The following is an 18,677-nucleotide window of genomic DNA, read 5'->3' as shown; positions in this document are numbered from 1 at the left end:
AGCCCAAATAGTGCTATGCCTTCTGAGCACTGATTCCTTCCCTGGATGTCCAGGTGCCAGCACTGACATCAGAGACATCTCCTGTGACTAATCTCCCTTACAGCATGAACTTGCAGTTCCTTGAGAGGACTGGCTTGGGAGGACCCAAATAGAGCAGTGGGAAGCTGAGGGCCGCATGGGCAATGGATCTCAAAAGCTTGTTAAAATACAGGTTCTCACACCCTGATTCTGATTCCAGGGCCTGGAGTGAAACCTAGATATCTTTTTTTTTTTTAATTTATATTTAGTTGTGGTAAGATACGCATGATGTAAAATTTGCCATCTGAATCATTTTTAAGAGTACGGTTCACTGGCATTGAGTCCATTGACACTGCTGTCCAGCCATCATCACCATCTACTCCAGAACGTTTTCATCCTCCCAAACTGAAACGCTACCCATTGAACACTAAGTCCTCATTTCCCCTCCTCAGCCCTCGGCACCCACCACTCTTAGTGCCTGTCTCTACAAATTTATTTTAGGCACCTCATACAAGTATTTGTCCTTTGTGACTGGCATATTTCACTTCATGTACTGTCCTCAAGGTTCATCCACATTGTAGCAGGTGTCAGGATTTCCTTCCTTTTGAATACTGATAATATTCCTTCATATAGGTAAACCACATTTTATTTTGAATAATGCTGCTATGAACACAGGTGTATAAATATCTCCCTGAGACTCTGTTTTCAATTCTTTGGGGCATATGCTCCACAGTGGAATTACTGGATCATATGGTAATTCTAAGTTTCATTTTTTAGGAGGTACCATAACTGTTTTCCATAGCATCTGCTTCATTTTATTTTTTTATTCTTAATTTAAAAAATCTTTTTAATGTTTATTTTTGAGAGAGAGAGAGAGAGAGAGAGACTGGGGGAGGTACAGAGAGAGAGGGAGACACAGAGCCTGTAACAGGGTCCAGGCTCTGAGCTGTCAGCGCAGAGCCTGACGTGGGGCTCGAACCACCAACTGTGAGATCATGACCTGAGCCCAAGTCGGATGCTTAACCAACTGAGCCACACAGGCGCTCCAACATCTGCTTCATTTTAAAAGGGTTATTAATTTATTTATTTTGAGAGAGAGAGAGTGGGGGGGAAGGGCAGAGAGAGAGGAGGAGAGCGAGAATTCCAAGCAGGCTCCATGTTGTCAGTGCAGAGCCCGATGTGGGGCTTGAACTCATGAACCATGAGATCATGACCTGAGCTGAAATTAAGAATCAGACGCTTAACCGACTGGGCCACCCAGGTGCCCCTGCTCCATTTTAAAATTCCACCCATAGTGCACAACTGTTCCAATATCTCCACGTCCTCACGAACACTTTTTATTTTCTGTTACGTGTGTGTGTTTTCAATCGTGGCCATCCTAATGGTGTGAAGTGATATCTCTCTGGTTTTGACTTACCTTCCCTAATGATTAGTGACACTGAGCATCTTTTCATGTGTTTGTTGGCCATCTGTATGTCTTTTTTGGAAAATGGCTAGTCCAGTCCTCTGCCCATCTTTAATCGGGATATTTACTGTTGTTGTTATTGTTAAGTTGTAGGTTTTTGTGTTTGTTTGTTTGTTTGTTTGTTTTTTACATATTCTGGATGTTGATTCTCTATCAGATATATGATTTGCAAATATTTCCTCCTGTTCCAGAATTGCCAGATACTTACATTTTTAACCACTTCCCCTGCACCATCTTTGAAGAACACAGGCACAGACCCTGTGGACCCCTTTCTAGAAGCAAGTTTCTGGGCTAGGTTCTATCAAGGAGCAGGGATAGAGGGGAAAAGATAGGGAGGAGACCTGGCTCCACTCAGGACCCAGTGGCCCATTCTAGGACAGGTAGCAACCCTCACCTGAACACCTACCAGGCATAGGTCTCCGGCACCTGAAAAAAAAAGAGGCAAGGAGAGTGGTGCAGGCCCTGGCACCCAGAAACTGTGGCTTCCCCCAACCACAGAGTAAAGCAACCTCCTTCAAAAGTATGATCCAAAAAAAAGTACGGCCCACCGCTGAGTCCCATCCTCTCACATCTGTGAGGCCACTCACATCTGTGAAGCACAGCTTGTGTTTAGAAGTGCCCATCTGGCTTACCTGTATGTGATCCTGAAAATGGGGAGCAGAGAGAGCTGACATCCATATGGACATGTGACTTTCAGGAGCTCTCCCCTCAAATGGTTCTGCCTGGGGCTGGGGCTAGAAGCTGACCTTGGCCACTTTCCCTTCTCTCCCTTCATTTCCCCTTGCCAACCCATCATCTTACCTGAGGTCCTGATCACCCCTTTTTTTCTAGGCTCAGTGGAGAGCCCTCAGCTGGAATACAAACTGCCCATGTACCTTGTGCATTGATCCTCATTGGTGACCAGCACAGCTGTCTGGAGGGAGGGAGAATTCGATATCCCAACAAAGGGCCCATTTTTATTTCCTCTCCTCCTTCAAATGGTCCAAGATAAGTGGATGTGGGAGTGGGTCCCACAGGCCTTCATTCCAGGATATTGAAATATCCTTCTGCGCCTGGGGTCTTTTGCTGCATCTGTATGACCTGAAGGTCTTTCCTGTCAATGGTAAAAATGAGGAGCCCATATCAGTCTCAGTACCCTAAGCCCAGATGCTGCCTGTGTGGCTGGCCTAGCTGCATAATTAAGTATCTGGATTGCTCTGATGTGCTCCTCTTTTCTTCTGTTTTGCTTTGGTTTTTCCTCCTAATTGACTATTTGCACTTGCTCAGGGCTAATAACCACCCTGCATTCCATCCAATGTCAGCAACCCCCTCACTTAAGGTGAGGTCAGCCTGGCAGGTAGCACCTGTAAGAAGTGTATCCGGCATCTGGACAGCACCACTTTGAATTAAGGCCTTGTCTTACGTGGTTTGACTGCATCAAAAATGATCATTCCAAAAGCAAATGGGTGTCTGCTCACATTTTAACAGGAAAACCCAATTTTGATGAAATCCATACACCAAATTCTGGCAAGGCTTTTGTCTTTGTCCATTCAGGTTACTATAATAGAATGTCATAGACTGGGAGGCTCATAAACTTAATTTCTCACAGGAACGCTGGCAAGTCCAAGATCAAGGCACCTGCAGATTTGATGTCAGGCGACCCCTTCCTGGTTCACAGATAGCTGTCTCACATGGTGGAAGGAGCAAGGGAACACTCTGGGGTCTATTCTGTAAGAGCACTAATCCAAGTCATTAGGGCTCCAACCTCCTAACCTAATCACCTCCCAGAGGCCTCACCTCCTAATACCCTCACACTGCAGTTAGTATTTCAGCATGTGAATTTTGGGGGAACACCAACATTCAGTCCATTGCAACTTTTTCTACAAGTGTAGAAAAACAGATAACCTTTTTAAATTCTGAATTAAACTACTAGTTACCATTCAAGATGTGTCCTAGGGCTCCATTATTCGCAATCACAGCTTAAAATATGCATAAATCAAAGATGATGGAATGGGAATCTGCTGCGTTATTGGAAGATTACAAAATTAGTGATGCCGCTGAAACATCAAAGGTGTTACCATGAGGCTGGCCCCTTGGAGCCCACTACAGTTGGGAGACCCTGGGCTCAGAGACTCTGAACACCGGCCAGGTACCATGGGCACAGTCTCATTTTCTTTTTTTCTTTTTGTTTTTAATTTTTTTAATGTTTACTCATTTTTGAGAGAGAGAGAGAGAGAGCAGGGAAGGGGCAGAGAGAGAGGGAGACACAGAATCTGAAGCAGGGTCTCAGCTGTGAGCTGTGAGCACAGAGCCTTCATGTGGGGCTTGAACCCACATATCATGAGATCATGACTTGAGCCAAAGTCAGACACTGAACCAACCTTGCCACCCAGGTGCCACTTTTCTTATTTTCTTTTTAAAATCAGTTATATTTTTCCTTAGAAAATTAAAAACATGATATAAATGATGAAGCAATTAGAGGAAAAAATTCTGATTCCCCTACCACAAACACAAGCTGACAAGTTAATACATTTGCTTCTTTTTTTCCTGGCTTTATTTAGTATTCCCTCTAAAAAGAGAAATGTCTTTAGAGCAGTGCTCTTTCCGATAGCCAGGGAGTGACAACCACCCAGATGTCCATAAATTGATGAATTCCTGCAATGGAATATTACTGAGGTATAAAAAGGAATGAAGCCCAGACACCTGCTACAACATGATGAACCTTGCAAACATTCTGCTAAATGAAAGAAACCAGCCGTAAAAGGCTCCGTATTGTATGATTCCATTTATATAAAATGCCCAGAAGAGGCAAATCCATAGAGACAAAACGCAGATTCGTGGTTGTCAGAACTGAGGGGCTGTGGGGGCTGGGGAATGACTGCTAATAAGTAAAGGACTTTTCTTTAGGGATGGCAGATGCTCTGGTGTTAGTGCAGTTTCACAATCTTGGGGATATAAAAAAAAACAAAAAAACAAAAACAAAACAAAAAAACCCTGCACATTTTTAAAATTTATTTGTTTATTGAAGTTTATTTATTCATCTTGAGAGAGAGATGGAGAGAGTGCGCAAGTGGGGAAGGGGCAGAGAGAGAGGGGGGTCTGAAGCAGGCTCTGTGCTGACAGCAGAAAGCCCAATGTGGGGCTCGAACTCATGAACCGTGAGATCATGACCTAACCCGAAGTCAGATGCTTAACCGACTGAGCCACGCACTGCACATTTTAAAAGATGAATTTTAGGGGATGTGAATTATAGTAAAAAGAAAGTAAAAAGGGGGGGTGCCTGGGTGGCTCAGTCGGTTGAACATCCGACTTCGGCTCAGGTCATGATCTTGAGGTTCGTGAGTTCAAGCCCAACATCAGGCTCTGTGCTGACAGCTCAGACCCTGGAGCCTGCCTCAGATTCTGTGTGGGACTCCCTCCCTCTCTCTCTCCCTCTCTCTCTCTCTCTCTCTCTCTCTCTCTCTGTGCCACCCCTGCTTGTGCTTTCTCTCTCTCTCTCTCTCTCTCAAAAATAATTTTAAAAAAACTTAAAAAAAAAAAAAAAGAAAGAAAGAAAGGAAAAGAAAAAGGAAAAGGTGGCCTAAAGACCCAGCTCTGCTCCCGGGCTCCAGTCTGGAGGATCATGTTACATTGTCCCAGGAAGGGCCCCTGGATAGAAGAGGGTTGGAGGTCTGGGGAAGAGGGAACACTGGCCAAGGAGAGGCAGGGGCTCTGATGACCCCCCCAGCGTTTCCTCCAGGCCAGCCCTGTCACCTCCAGGGGATGGTGATGATAAAGCACAGGAAATCAGATCTTGAGGTTCTCCCAAGCACTATCACTCGAGTCTCATGTTATCATCCCTACTCTACAGATGTGAAAACTGAGGCCCAGCACCTGAGGGGCAGCCTCAGCATGGGCCCTTACCTGGGGCTCCTACTGGTTCTCTTTGTTGTAAGGGGCCATGAGGCGAGGCCTGTCTGGCTCAAGAGTCTCTCCTTGTCTGGCCAAAGCAGAAGCATCAGCCAAACCACACAGAAATGGCCTGTGGGTTGGAGCCCAAGGCCTCCTTCTTGCTGGGGTGAGTGGGTGGCAGGTAGAGTAGGAACAATTGTGGAGTTTTAATCTTTGTGTGCCTGAAGATGGGTATCCTGTGCCAGTGCTTTGGCGGGGAAGTTGTCTGGTTCTCTGGGATGGAGAGTTTCCAGGCATGCAGGTGCTGCCCCAGGTGAGGCCCACAGGTGCTCCTGGCAGCCAGGCAAGGGCAGGTCGGGGCCCTGTGTGGGGACCCACAGCCACCTACCACTGTGCGGGAACGTCCACCAGCGTTCCCACACACAACGGCATTCCAGAGAAGCCAGAAATCCAGATTTTCACATGTAATCCCCCTCTGGGTTAATAATAGCAGAGAATTCTTCTCTTTATACAAGGGTCAAATCAAGTCCACGTGTGGGTCACATGCAGCCCTGGGATGAGCGTTTTGAGGCGTTGGCTCTAAATACATACAGGAGATAGGCAGTTTCCTTTGGCTAAATGGGTCCACAAATCAGTCATTTCACTGTAGGGTTTGCTGTTAATTTTGGCCCAAGAAACAGGGCCATTGAGTAAACAGAGACTCGCCTAACAGTAAACCAGCTCTTATGTTTGGAAGCCACTTCCCAGGATCAGTCACAGCTGGCCCAGGCCAAACACCACTCCCTGCGGTCCTGGCCCTGTCTCCTGCCTCCCTCTCCTCCCACAGGCCCCACTCCCCCACCCCTCAGCCCTCTCACCCTTCCCAGCCCCCACCCCATCACCCCACCCCAGCCTCAGTCTTCTCAAAGCTGTCCCCCTGCAGACTCCTCCTTCCTCTTGCACATCTCCTAGAGGGTCATCCCCATGGTGTGGGCCACACTCCAGTCTTCCTACTGGTATCCTGGCTCCCGTTTGCTCCCCTATAACCCAGCCCCATAAGTTCATGCTGCCCCTCTGCCCACCACTTACTGTGACCTAAAGTCTGTGCAGAACACGTCCCACCTGCATCTTCAGTTCCAAAGTCTGCCACATACCCAATCCATGCTCCTCAGCAAGCACCTGCAGCTCTGTCTGCCACAGGGCCTTTGCACATGCTGTTCCAGCACCCTAGAATTCCCTTCTGGTCTTTCACTTCACAGTTTAAATGTATAGCCTGTTCAGCCAAGACTTCCCAATCTAACAAGCCTCCTACCCCACCCCACGTGCACACCACCATACTCTACCACACCCTCTTCTTTATTCCCTTCATGTTCTTACCACAATCAGCAATGCTCTGGTTTATCTGCTGCCTTGTTTGCTATTCTTTGCTACTTGGCCACAATGGAAGCCCCCTGAGGGTAGGGCCATGACTACCTGGCTCACCTCCACCCCCAGCTCAGAGCCCTGAACCCAGCCAGCCCCACACTGGCCACATGACGGCACTCACAAAACACCTGGAACATGAAGACGTGGCAGCCTAGGTTCTGCCTTCACTTCACTACTACGAGAAACGCCCACTAAACACTCATCTCCTGGGGGGGCCTCCTCCTGCCCCTCCATGGCCCATCCCCATCTCACTGAGGTGGGAAACCCACCCCCTTCCCTCCATTTCCTCACCCACCTACTGCTCAGCACAACCTCTTGCCCTCAGTCACCCTGTTCCCGTCCCTCCCCCCTATTCTCCACATGCATCCTCACTCCCTCTGCTGTACACATGCTGTTCCACCCACCCCACCATTCCCTGTCCCCAAATGTCTTCAGCCCACCTGTCCAAATCTTGCCCATACTATGAAGTTTCCTCCTCCTACTTACCCACTCTGAACTCCTGGCACCTGGTGGTTTTTGAACCACCAGGTGAAGGCTTGACTGCATACCGCCTCTATTTCCATCATGCAACTTACTATCCTGTGATAAAACTAATGACCAGGATTTCCATTTATATCTAGTACCTCCCAGATACTGTACAGGTGTTATCCCAGCTGAGGCTGAAAGTATGCAAAGCAGTTCCCATTTCAGAGATGAAATGGGGGCGGGGAGGGGCTGCATGTGACCCACACATGGACTTGGGCAGCTCAAGGGGCTTGGGGAGCATGATGGTGGCACCACCTCTGTGTCTCCTCACTGGGCCTCACACACAGACTTTCCAGTAAGTGAGCACTCCTGCACGTGGGATTTTAATCCTCAGTGCTAGTGTTCCTCTTATCTGGCCCTAAAGCACTTAAATAACCATTTGAGGGGCATCTGGGTGGCTCAGTCGGTTAAGCATCTGGCTTCAGCTCAGGTCATGATCTCTTGATTTTGTGAGTTCAAGCCCCATGTTGGGCTCCATGCTGACAGCTCAGAGCCTGGAGCCTGCTCAGATTCTGTCTCCCTCTCTCTACACCCCTCCCCCACTTGCACTCTCTCTCTTTCTCTCAAAAATAAATCTTAAAAAAATAATAATAACCATTTGTGATGGGCAGGAATATTTTGGATGAGTGGGCACCATCTCTGACCCAACAGGGGGGATCTGAAGGGTCTATAAATGAACCACAGGAGGCTCTGCTCTTCTTTCATTTCACAAGGATGCCCTTTGTAAGATTCCATGGCTCTTTGTTGTTACCTTGGCGGTACTCAGCCCTGGTAGCAGAGGCGGGAGGGGAAGGAGGAATGTTTGACGCAGGGGTCCTCCACCTATTGCCTTTCACCTGCATCAGTGACTCCCAGCCATTCAGGAGGCTGAACCCCTCCCCACCATGAGCAGAGTCTCCTCAGGTGACCTGGGTTACCTCCTTCTGCTCTGTGTGCACCCCACTGGGGTGTGTGGGCCCAGGGGGCCAGACTGTGGTAGGCCAGGTTGATAAGAGCTGGGCCCCCCTGGAAATGCTCCACCTGAGGGATTTATTGATTTATTTAGTCATTACAGGGTAATGAGCAACTCCTCTTTGCCAGGCACTCCTGGAGGCACTGGGGATAAAGCAGAGAACTGAACAGGGCTTCGGCTTCCATGGCTTTTGTAGGAGGAGAGAGGGAAGGGAAGAGAGGGAGGAGGTTAGTGGGATGGAATGTATGAAGGACAGAGAGCAGGGGGTGGGGGTGTGATGGGGAGCCAGAGAGCCTCCCTGAAGAGGGGACATTTGAGTACAGGCCAAAACACTGTGAGAGATTGCAGGCAAAGAGTGGCTATTGTATCTTTTGTTTATCCTCAGAAGATTCTAGAATATTTCTGGAGACTCAGCAGGAACTTGGAATTTTGAACTGAGGATGCTCTTCAGGACTAAACTTTTTTAAAAAAATCAGTAGTTGATATTTAAAGTATAGCACTTTTTTCCCCAAGGGAAAGTATGTTAGTCACATGCTAGCATATTCATTAGGAAAAAAAAAGAAAAGATTTTTGGTGAAGCAGAGAGAAATGGGGCCATTTTGTGGATGCCAGCTGCTGTTCTTGCCCAGGGCTCCAAGGGCTGGGGTTTGGCACTCTGAAAAGGCCCCCTCCCAAGTTTGAGGGTAAGGTGTGGGCCAATACTCCCTCAGGGCAACAGATGCCCTGCACCTGCATGTAAAGGAGATGGGGGAGGGGGGCACTCCTTGATGGAGGCATTTAAATGCTGCCTGAGACAGAACAGACATTAATAAAAACAAGAAGCACATTGCTGCTTTCCAAGTTCTTCATCCACCTCTGCATATTAAATCCTGTAGGGCAGGTGGTATTTCCCCCTTTTGATGATGTGGGACCTAAGCCTAGTTGTTCAGGAGCTGGACCTTGGTTTTCTGATTGCCCACACTGCATTGCCCCTGGGTTTCCTAGGAAGTGCCCACTGACTGGTTTGTTGTGCTAGGGGGCGCTGAGAGGGAGGGCCTAGGGGACAGGCAGAGGGGGCAGGGCCTAGCAGGGGCAGGGGGCGGGGCCTAAAGACGGGGCAGGGGGAGGAGCTGAGAGGGAGTGAGGTCTAGAGGGCAGGGCACAGAGGTGGAAGGGCATTTCACCGTCGTGCCTTTCCACAACAGCTAGAACCATCCCCCAGTCTTTCCTGGTCACCTTGACATTTTTGCAGAGTATGAGTCAGTTATTTTGTAGGATGCCCCTCAGTTTGGGTTATCTGAGGTTGCTCCTGCTTAGATTCAAGTTATGCATTTTTGGCATTTTTATCTCTCATGCATTTTATTGGGAGGCTCATGGTGAATCTTTGTTCCATTACTGGTGATGTTCACTTGGCTTTAGGTGGTGTTCCCCAAATTTCTCCACTGTCAAGCCACTAATTTCCTCTTTATGATTAGTAAATACCTGTGGGAGATATATGAGATTATGTAAGTGTACTGTTACTCTTCAAACTTTTACCCACTACTTTTAGCATTCATAAACATGCGTGATAGTTGCCACATGGAGATTTTCTACGTCCATCATTCCTTCTGTATTTATTAAATGACTGACTACTGGAGGAAAGAGCGTTCCCGTCACCCCTATGTATTGAATTATGTATGGATTTATACCAGTGTGGGTCCATGGGCTCTTATTTCAGTCAAAAGGTTGTACTTCATTATTGTAAGTACTTATTTTCATGCTCAATTATCCCAGATAAAGCCAGTGAGAGTCCCTTCAAAGTGGCTTCAGTGTTCTTTTGGCAAGTTCCCACATCAAAAGTAAACACTTACTGGCTAAACAAGATGTTCCAGGTCCTTCTTGTACTCTCCCTGCTCCAGTCTTGGATACAGTCATTTCTCCAAGAAGCCCCAGTTCGCTTCAGTGGAGAACAATATTTAGAAGCCAATATTTGAGCACTAAATATACTCGTTGGTGGTACGCCCTTTCAGTGGATAGAGCCAGGAAATACATGAATGTGTACATGTACAGACATATGTGTGCATATGTGGTAGCCATACGACCCCAAAGACCCTAGCCTCCTGGTATTTACGCCTTTGTAGTTGTTGTGTTGGTCCCAGCCTACTGCTAGTGATGCTCTTGGCTAGGAATGACTGAGGCATTCACCAGAACCTGTGTTATTCACAGCGAACCTCCACAGAGACTCCCCCTGTGGAACTAATGTTGTGGCTGGACCAGCCCTGTAATTCTTATTATGACTGCAAGATGTACTTCAGCAAAAACTAGCAGGAAACTCTGAGGAACAAGATTTATTACTCACAAGCCTTGAGTGTACGTGGCATACCCAAGGGCCACATAGCAAGGACGCAAGTAGAGATAGAGATAGCAGATCCAGAACTCTGCCTTTATTAGTGTCCAAGGGTGGGGTGTCTAAGGTTTCGAGGGTTCACTCTTTATGGTGAATTTCAGGCATGAGAGCAGGTATTAGGGCACAGGAAGGGCAAGGGTCAGTTCTCTAGGTTAACCAGCACTTTCTGAAAGAGGGAGCTTGGTGAGCGGGGGCAGCCTAGTTCTTTATTTGGCTGTTTTGTTAGTAGCTGTGTCGTATATCCGGCAGTATATTTACTCGAGATGGATGTCTTTGACATGAATGCCTCAACAGTCAAAAGCTGAATGTCAGGCACTCACATTACAAGAGAAAAAGCTTAATGTTCACTTACACTATAGTAGTCCTCTCCACCTGATTGTGGGCAGCCAGAATGGGAGACTCTTCTAATGCATGGAATACAGCTAAAGAGATATCACTTCAGATACATGGTTGTAAAGAGACCATGGCTTCTCTTGTGTGACTCTTGCACTCCCCACTTTGATGGAGGTCACCCACCATGTTGTGAGGTTCCTTGTGGAGAGGCTCACATGACAAGGAACTGACTGAGGTGCTGGGCCCAAAACCCTTGAGAGGACCTAGATCTTGGCAACAGCCACATAAGGGAGCTAGGACTGGGTGCTCCCCACTGGATTCCCTTTGGATGAGACCATGGCCCCACCCACAGCTTGGCTGAATCCCTGGGAGAGACAGAGTCAGAAGTACCCAGATATGCCACATTCAATTCCTGGTCCACAGAAACTGTGAGGTAATAAATTTTATTGTTTTAAGCACCGAGTTTGGGGACAATTTGTTATATTAAGCAATAGATAACTAATACAATATGTTATGTATACTTGTGTGTGTGTGTGTGTGTGTATGTGTGTATGTGTGTGTATGGAGAGAGAGAGGGAGAGAAGGAGGGACCACACCTGCCTCTATCTGGTCTTATATCTATCTCTCTACATGTTACAAATCATGGGTACACACTGATCATTTCAATTTCAGTCCACTGCTCCAGGGATTCGTTCTAATCTTCCCCACTCTCCATGCTTGTAACCCTTCTCCAACAATGAGAAACCCAGCCCCCATTATCCACAATATATTGATTTCTTTGTTCTGTCCTAGAATACAGAAAGTAATTTCAGAATCGCTATCCTATGTCTCTGTGAAAACCTAGCCTACTCATGGGAGTTCAGTATTTGTTAGAGCTCTTACTGTCTTTAATTGAAGGCATATAGTCCAAACAATATGAACTCTATTTTAAAAAGGGGGGCGAGTATGCTCTCCCAGCTTCTCTGGGAAGTGAGGAGTGATGTGCAAGAGGGGAAACATATTTTCTTTCCAGACAGCAAATGCTCTGCTTGGCCATTTTGCCCTGGATTGTTCTAACACTCCACAGGAGAAGGGCTGGGACCTGGGCTTCAGGGGCTCACCACTCTGAGGTTTTTCCTCTGAGTGGATGCAGCCACTTTCCTCTCATTAGTGATGTGGTTTTCAAGCAGTCATTAAATTACTTGGAGACAAAGGTGTAGTGTTGCTTTCTGAAGGCCCCTTGGGAAGGTTTTGAATTATAATCATTCCTGTTATTCAAAAAGAAGCCAAGTAACCAGCTGACTCTTAAGACCTTCCCAGAAAGGCTCGGGGAAACATAGGTCCTTCCAGAAGGATGAAAACCCTGATCAGACTGTCTCAGCATGACTAAGACCAGGGCCAGGACTATCTGTGGAGCAACGAAAGTGGCATTGGGGCCTTGACATGACCTCATCGAGAAGGGCGTGTGTGACAAGTGGTCATTGCCGACACGCTCTGAGGAGACAGCATCCATGGACACAAGGGAACCCCTAAATTGGAATTGCTGCCCAGATGGGTGAGGGCCACAACACCCTCAGGTCACAGGTCACAGGTCACACACTGTGACGCTCGTTCTAGAGACTGTGGGAGAGTGGCCACGAACATGAGGCTCTGTCCTCTGCAGTTTCTCCAAGATCTGATTCAGGATTCTCCAGGTTTCACAAGCTAGGTCGCTCCATTTCCCTGTGTCTGCCCCCCCCCCCCCCCAGAGATACACACACGTTACATACACACCACATTTTACATAGCACACATGCCACATGCATAGCACACACCACACATATTACACACATCACACATATAATCATACCCACTCACATGCACACCATCACACATGTGCACACATCAGACCACACACACACACACACACACACCACACATACATCGCACACACACACAAATACATCACACAAGCACACACATCACATGTACACAAATATCACAACACATATTGAGCCAGGCCTCAAGGAGACACAGGGAAGGATGTTGGCACCCGGTAAGGTGGACAGGTTTCCTTCCTACCTCGCTCAGCTCTACAAAGCCACCCCGTACTGCCAACCTCCTTCAGCACATGTGCGGGCATCACATCCTCTGACACTTGCAGGGGGTGGTGACCCAGCTTGCCCTGGAAGTCCCCAAGCACCCCAAATGCTTCTCCTCTGAAGTCCCCAAGCACTCACACAGCACCTTGCACACAAAATGAGAGGTCAGGAAATGAAAAATGACAACAGCTAATTATTAGAGTGGCAGAGGGTTTTTTTCCCTTTTTAAAAACTTGTTTTATTTTAGATTTTCATTTCAGGCAAACTTTCTATATTTTTAAATAGGTAATACCTTTATATAATTCAAAATTTTAAAGGAAGAAAAACCCAAAGTTTTAATTTTTTTTAATATTTATTTATTTTTGAGAGAGAGAGAGAGCATATGAGCAGGGACAGGCAGAGAGAGGGAGACACAGAATCCAAAGTAGGCTCCAGACTCTGAGCTGTCAGCACAGAATCTGACATGGGTCCTGAACTCACGAACCATGAGATCATGACCTGAACTGAAGTCAGATGCTTAACCAACTGAGCCACCCAGGCACTCCAAAAAACCCAAAATTTTAAAGAGAAAAATATAAGTTCCTGCACGTGGGCATTTATTGCATCTTTATTCATGTTTGCCAAAACTTGGAAGCCACCAACTCCAGTGGGTAAGTGGATAAATAAACTGTGGCTCATCCAGACAATGAAATATTACTCAGCACTAAAAAGAAATGAGCTGTCAGGCCATGGAAAGGCATAGAGCAATCTTAAGTGCATATTAGTAAGGGAAAGAGGCCAGTCTGAAAAGGCTGCATATGTATGATTCCAACTATAGGACATTCTGGAAAGGGCAAAACTATGGAGACAATAAAAAGATGAGTGGTTGCCAGGAGGCGGGGTAAGATAGGGATAAATAGGCAGAACACTGAGGATTTTTAGGGCAATAAAACTATTCTGCATGATACTATAGTGGTGAACACATGTCATTATACATTTGTCAAATCCCTAAAATATTCAACATTAAGAGTGAACCCTAAGTAAACTGTGGACTTTAGGTGATTATGAAGAGTCAATGTAGGTTCAACTTTGGTAACAAAGGTACCACTTTGGTAGACAATGCTGATAATTATGGAGTCTGGGCATGTGTATATGGGAACTCTCTCTACCTCCGTTTCAGTTTTGTTATAAACTAAACTAAAACTGCTCTTAAAAAATAAAGTCTTTTTCGGGGTACCTGCGTGGCTCAGTCGGTTGGGTGTCTGCCTCCAGCTCAAGTCATGATCTCACAGCTCGTGAGTTTGAGACCCACGTCAAGCTCTGTGCTGACAGCTCAGAACCTGGAGCCTGCTTCAGATTCTGTGTCTCCCTCTTCCTCCCCCTGTGTTTGCCCCTCCCTGCTTGTGCTCTGGCTCTTTGTCAAAAATAGATAAACCCCAAAAAATTTTAAAAGTAATAAAGTCTTTCTCAAGAATTTAAAAGGTGTGTCCTCTTCACCCATCACCCATGTTCCCCAGGCCTCCAGATCCCATCTCTTGGAGGGAACCATGTTAGCTACTCCTTGTGAGCCCTTCCCAGTATATTATGTCTATTGTCAAGCAAGTGTGTTTTCATATTAATATTTCTTCTCTGTAACTTTAATGACAATACCCAAGAGATTATTCCATGTCTTACTTTTTTACTTACTATAGCTTGGTGATCATTTCCTATTGATACAGAGAGAAAGTCTTATTTTTTTAATAGCCACAGAGAATTCTATTGATGATTGTTCCATAACACAGGTACAATCCCCTACTGATAGTAGGTGATGTCCAGTCTTTTGATATCATGAACAGTGGTTGCAATAAATAAATGAATATGTGTCATTTTGCATGTATTCAGGGATACTGATAGAGTAAAATACTAAATGGTCAAAAGGTATATGCTTTGTAATTTTGATATTATTGCCAAATTGCCCTTGTTAGAGGTTGTACCAACTTCTAGTTCCAGCAGCCATGTTATATAAGTACCCATTTCTTCACAACCTTCAATATTTTTAATGATAAAAATAACATTCAGTGAATCTGAGCACCAGTTAGAGAGTCCACTTGTAAAATTACTATGGTGTATGGGTGCCTGGAAGTCCAAAGAAGATGAGGTTCTTGATAGCAGACAAAGTCCTAATCGGATGCTTGCAGACTTTGTTGGCTTTTCCAGTAACTCACATTTATACCAAGGCTTGTCTGGGCACTGGCTTGCTCAGGACGGCATAATGCCCCCTTTGCAGACTTTGACTTGCATGCAAAGCCTAGGTTTTGTAGCCCTATGGAAACCATGAATACCTACTTCCAAGCCATTTCTCTGAAAAAGATTCTTAAAGAGTTGCATCCACCATTATTGAAGGTGTCTATTCAGATGTTTTGGTCAGACTTCCTGTTAATGATTTTTTTTTTTTTAAGTAAAAGAATGAACTCTGATGATTGTGTGGGACTATATTGGTCTAGTTTTCACTTCTTTCTCTTCCAGGGACAGAAAGCTTGGATAGAAAAAACCTTCTGCAAGAGAGAATGTGTCTTTGTAATTCCCAGCACTAAAGACCCTAACAGGTAAATTGGAAGTCACGCCTAAGACATTATCCAAACCAGCACTTGTTCACCAGTTGCCAGCAACTATTCTTGTACTTTCAGGAGGGGGAAGAGGAGGGAAGAAGAATGGCTAGAATCTATTCCCTATGGGAGGCATTAATCAGGGAATACTTCAGCTAAGAAGCTTCTCTGTCAAGATGCAGGAAAGATTGTTGTCTGACACTCATCCTAATCTAATGTGAACTCTCATAACTAGATGGGCCCTCAGTGTTCTTCCTAGTCTTAGGGAGATCAAGATTTCCAGGGTAGCTTCATGGCTTCCTGTTAGAGTTTCATAATGCTATTTAGGTAAATAGGTACCTCCAACACAGTTAAGATCTGAATGGTTAAGTGAACTAGATGTAACTCTATGAAAAGGTGTAGTTTGTACACAAAATGTCAATTTCATTCACCTAAATAAAAATGAATCTGTTGGGGCATGTGAGTGGCTCAGTCAGTTGAGCGTCTGACTCTTAATTTCAGCTCAGGTCATGATCCCTGGGTCATGGGATGGGGCCCCGCGATGGTCTCAATGCTGAGCTGAGCATGGAGCCTGCTTAAGATTCTCTCTCTCTCTCTCTCTCTCTCTCTCTCTCTGACCCTCCCCTGATTCTGTGCCCTCTATTTCTCTCTGTATCTCTCTCTCTTAAAGTAAAAAAAAAATTAGGGGCACCTGGGTGGCTCAGTTGGTTGAGAGTCTGACTTCCGCTCATGTCATGATCTCACGGTTGGTGAGTTCAAGCCCTGTGTCGGGCTCTGTGCTAACAGCTCAGAGCCTGAAGCCTGCTTCAGATTCTGTGTCTCCCTCTCTCTGTGTTCTGTCTTTCTCTCTCTCTCAAAAATAAATAAACATTAAAAATATTATTTTTAAAAATTAAAATAAAAAAAATTTTTAAAGAAAATGAATCTGTTATAAACTAAACAGAAGGTCTTCTAAAGCCATGAAAGTGATCAGAAATGAATTTAGCTAAACCTTACCATCTCTGAGGACAACAGCTATGGGCTGAGTTTGGAGAGCCACTGAGAGGATTCACCCAATATGAAATCCATGCAGATAGGATCACTGACACAGAGCACACAGACTCTCAGACATCACCTAGGTCAGATATGACACATGCAACGTCAGCCCCACCATGTCCCCATGTTCGCCCCCTCCACTACTCCCCTGTAGATTCCTCTCCCTGCTTAAATGCCAGTGATTATCCCCCAAGTCAAGAAATATGCATTAGGGGATAATGTCAAAGATCACGAAAGTCATTCTTTTGTTGAACCTAAATGTCCCTCCTTATTTCAGTGGCACCCAGACCCTCCTTGATGGAAACTACCTATGCCAGCCCTCCTTAGCATCTGCTGTACTGCAGTCCCCCACATAGCCAAGTGGCTGGGCAGCAGAAGGAGCAGAAAAAGCTTCAGGGACTCACACATGAGACTCTTCTGTGAGCTGCATGGATTCTCCAGCATGGGGTTAAAAAAAATCCTGGAATGAAAAAATAACCATTTAAAGTCCCTGAAAATGATCCCAAGGGCCAATAGGAAATAGAGAAATATCTATACAAAAACACCTACAAAAATTCAATAGAAAGGCTAGAGTTTGCAGTATTTGAAGCATGAGAGCTCTGTCCCTTCCCTTTCCTGGCTCAATAAGATCAAACTACATCTAAAGGAAGCAGAAGGAAATATTAAATAAAATGGAATAAAATAGAAAATTTTGAAACAATAGAGAAAAATCAATGTAACCAAAAGCTATTTCTTGGAAAAGATCAACAAAATTGACAAACCTTTAGGTAGACTGATGAAGAATTCAAATTACTAGAATCAGAAATGAAAAGATATTACTACCAATCTTACAGAAACAGAAACGAATACAAAGGAATACTAATTTATACACTAATTACAATAAATTAAATAACTTAGGTGAAATGGACAAATTCCTAGGAAGACACAAATTACTAGACCAATTCAAGAAGAAATATGCAATCTAAATAGACCTATATGAAATTAAGACATAGGATTAGTATCAAAAATGACCCACAAAGAAAAGCTTAGGTCCAGATGACTTCACTGCTGAATTGTACTAAATATTTTTCAAAGAATTACACAAATAATCACAAAAATGTCAAAAAAATAGAAGATGAGAAAACATTCCTCAACTCAGTTCCTGGTTTCATGAGGCCAGTACTACCTGTATATTAAAACCAAAGACACCACAAAAAAGGAAAACTACATAACAATATTTTTTGTGAGTATGGATGCAGAAATCCTGAACAAATACTATCAAACCAAATATAGCAACATATAAAAACATAATCAACTGGGATTTATCCCAGGGATGCAAAGTTGGTTTCACATCAGAAAATCAACTAATGCAATACATCACATAAATAGAATAAAAACAAAAATAACATAATCATCTCAACTGACAAAAAAGCATTTGGTAAAATTCAACACCTTTTATGATTAAAAATTGAGGAATTTCTTCAATCTAATAAAGGACATCTATGAAAATCCACAGTTATCATCATACTTAATGGTGAATGATTGGATGCTTTGCCTCTAATATCAGAGATAAGGATGTCCACTCTCACCACTTCTATCCAAAACTGTACTAGAGGTCTTAGCCAAGGAAATTAGGATAAAGAAATAAAAGGCACCCATAGTGGAAAAGAAAAAGTAGCTATCTTTATTGGCAGATGACATAATGTTGTATATAGAAAATCCTAAGTATTCACTAAAAAAAAAAACTCTTGTAACTAGTAAGCAAGTTCAGCAAGGTTGAAGTATAAAATAAAAATCAGTAAACAAAAATTATGTTCATATCTATCTACTTGCAATGAACAATGAAATAAAATGAAACTAACAAAACAATTCCATGTACAATATCATCAAAAAGAAAAAGATACTTTGGAATAAACTTAGAAAAGAAGTGTAAAACCTATACTCTGAAAAGTGCAAAACACTGTTGAAAGAAATTAACAAAGATCCAAATAATTGGAAAAACAGCCCATGTTCATGGATCAGAAGAGTTAACATTGTTAACAATATTCACAAATTGATCTACAGATTCAATGCAGTCCATATCAGAATCCCAGCTTGCTTCTTTGCA

The 18,677-nt window shown here is 44.6% G+C and overlaps 1 protein-coding gene across 13 annotated transcripts in view; it reads left to right on the top strand.

Annotated features, from left to right (window-relative positions):
• The window catches only part of TRPM1 (transient receptor potential cation channel subfamily M member 1), a 136,243-nt gene that overhangs the window by 51,154 nt on the left and 66,412 nt on the right, over window positions 1–18,677 (top strand). For 12 of the 13 annotated variants that reach the window (XM_053888797.1, XM_053888796.1, XM_053888801.1 and 9 more), the window contains one exon: window positions 15,477–15,556. In XM_053888797.1, coding sequence (XP_053744772.1) covers window positions 15,477–15,556 — 80 coding nt within the window. Of the gene's footprint in view, window positions 1–15,476; window positions 15,557–16,868; window positions 17,011–18,677 lie in introns of all 13 variants that reach the window. The other variant, XM_053888799.1, reaches the window with a different exon arrangement.

This window comes from Panthera pardus, unplaced genomic scaffold (genome assembly GCF_024362965.1).
Source record: "Panthera pardus isolate Hobbes unplaced genomic scaffold, ASM2436296v1 HiC_scaffold_24, whole genome shotgun sequence".
Classification (NCBI taxonomy): Eukaryota; Metazoa; Chordata; class Mammalia; order Carnivora; family Felidae; genus Panthera; species Panthera pardus.
This window is presented reverse-complemented; position numbering and strand designations above follow the sequence as displayed.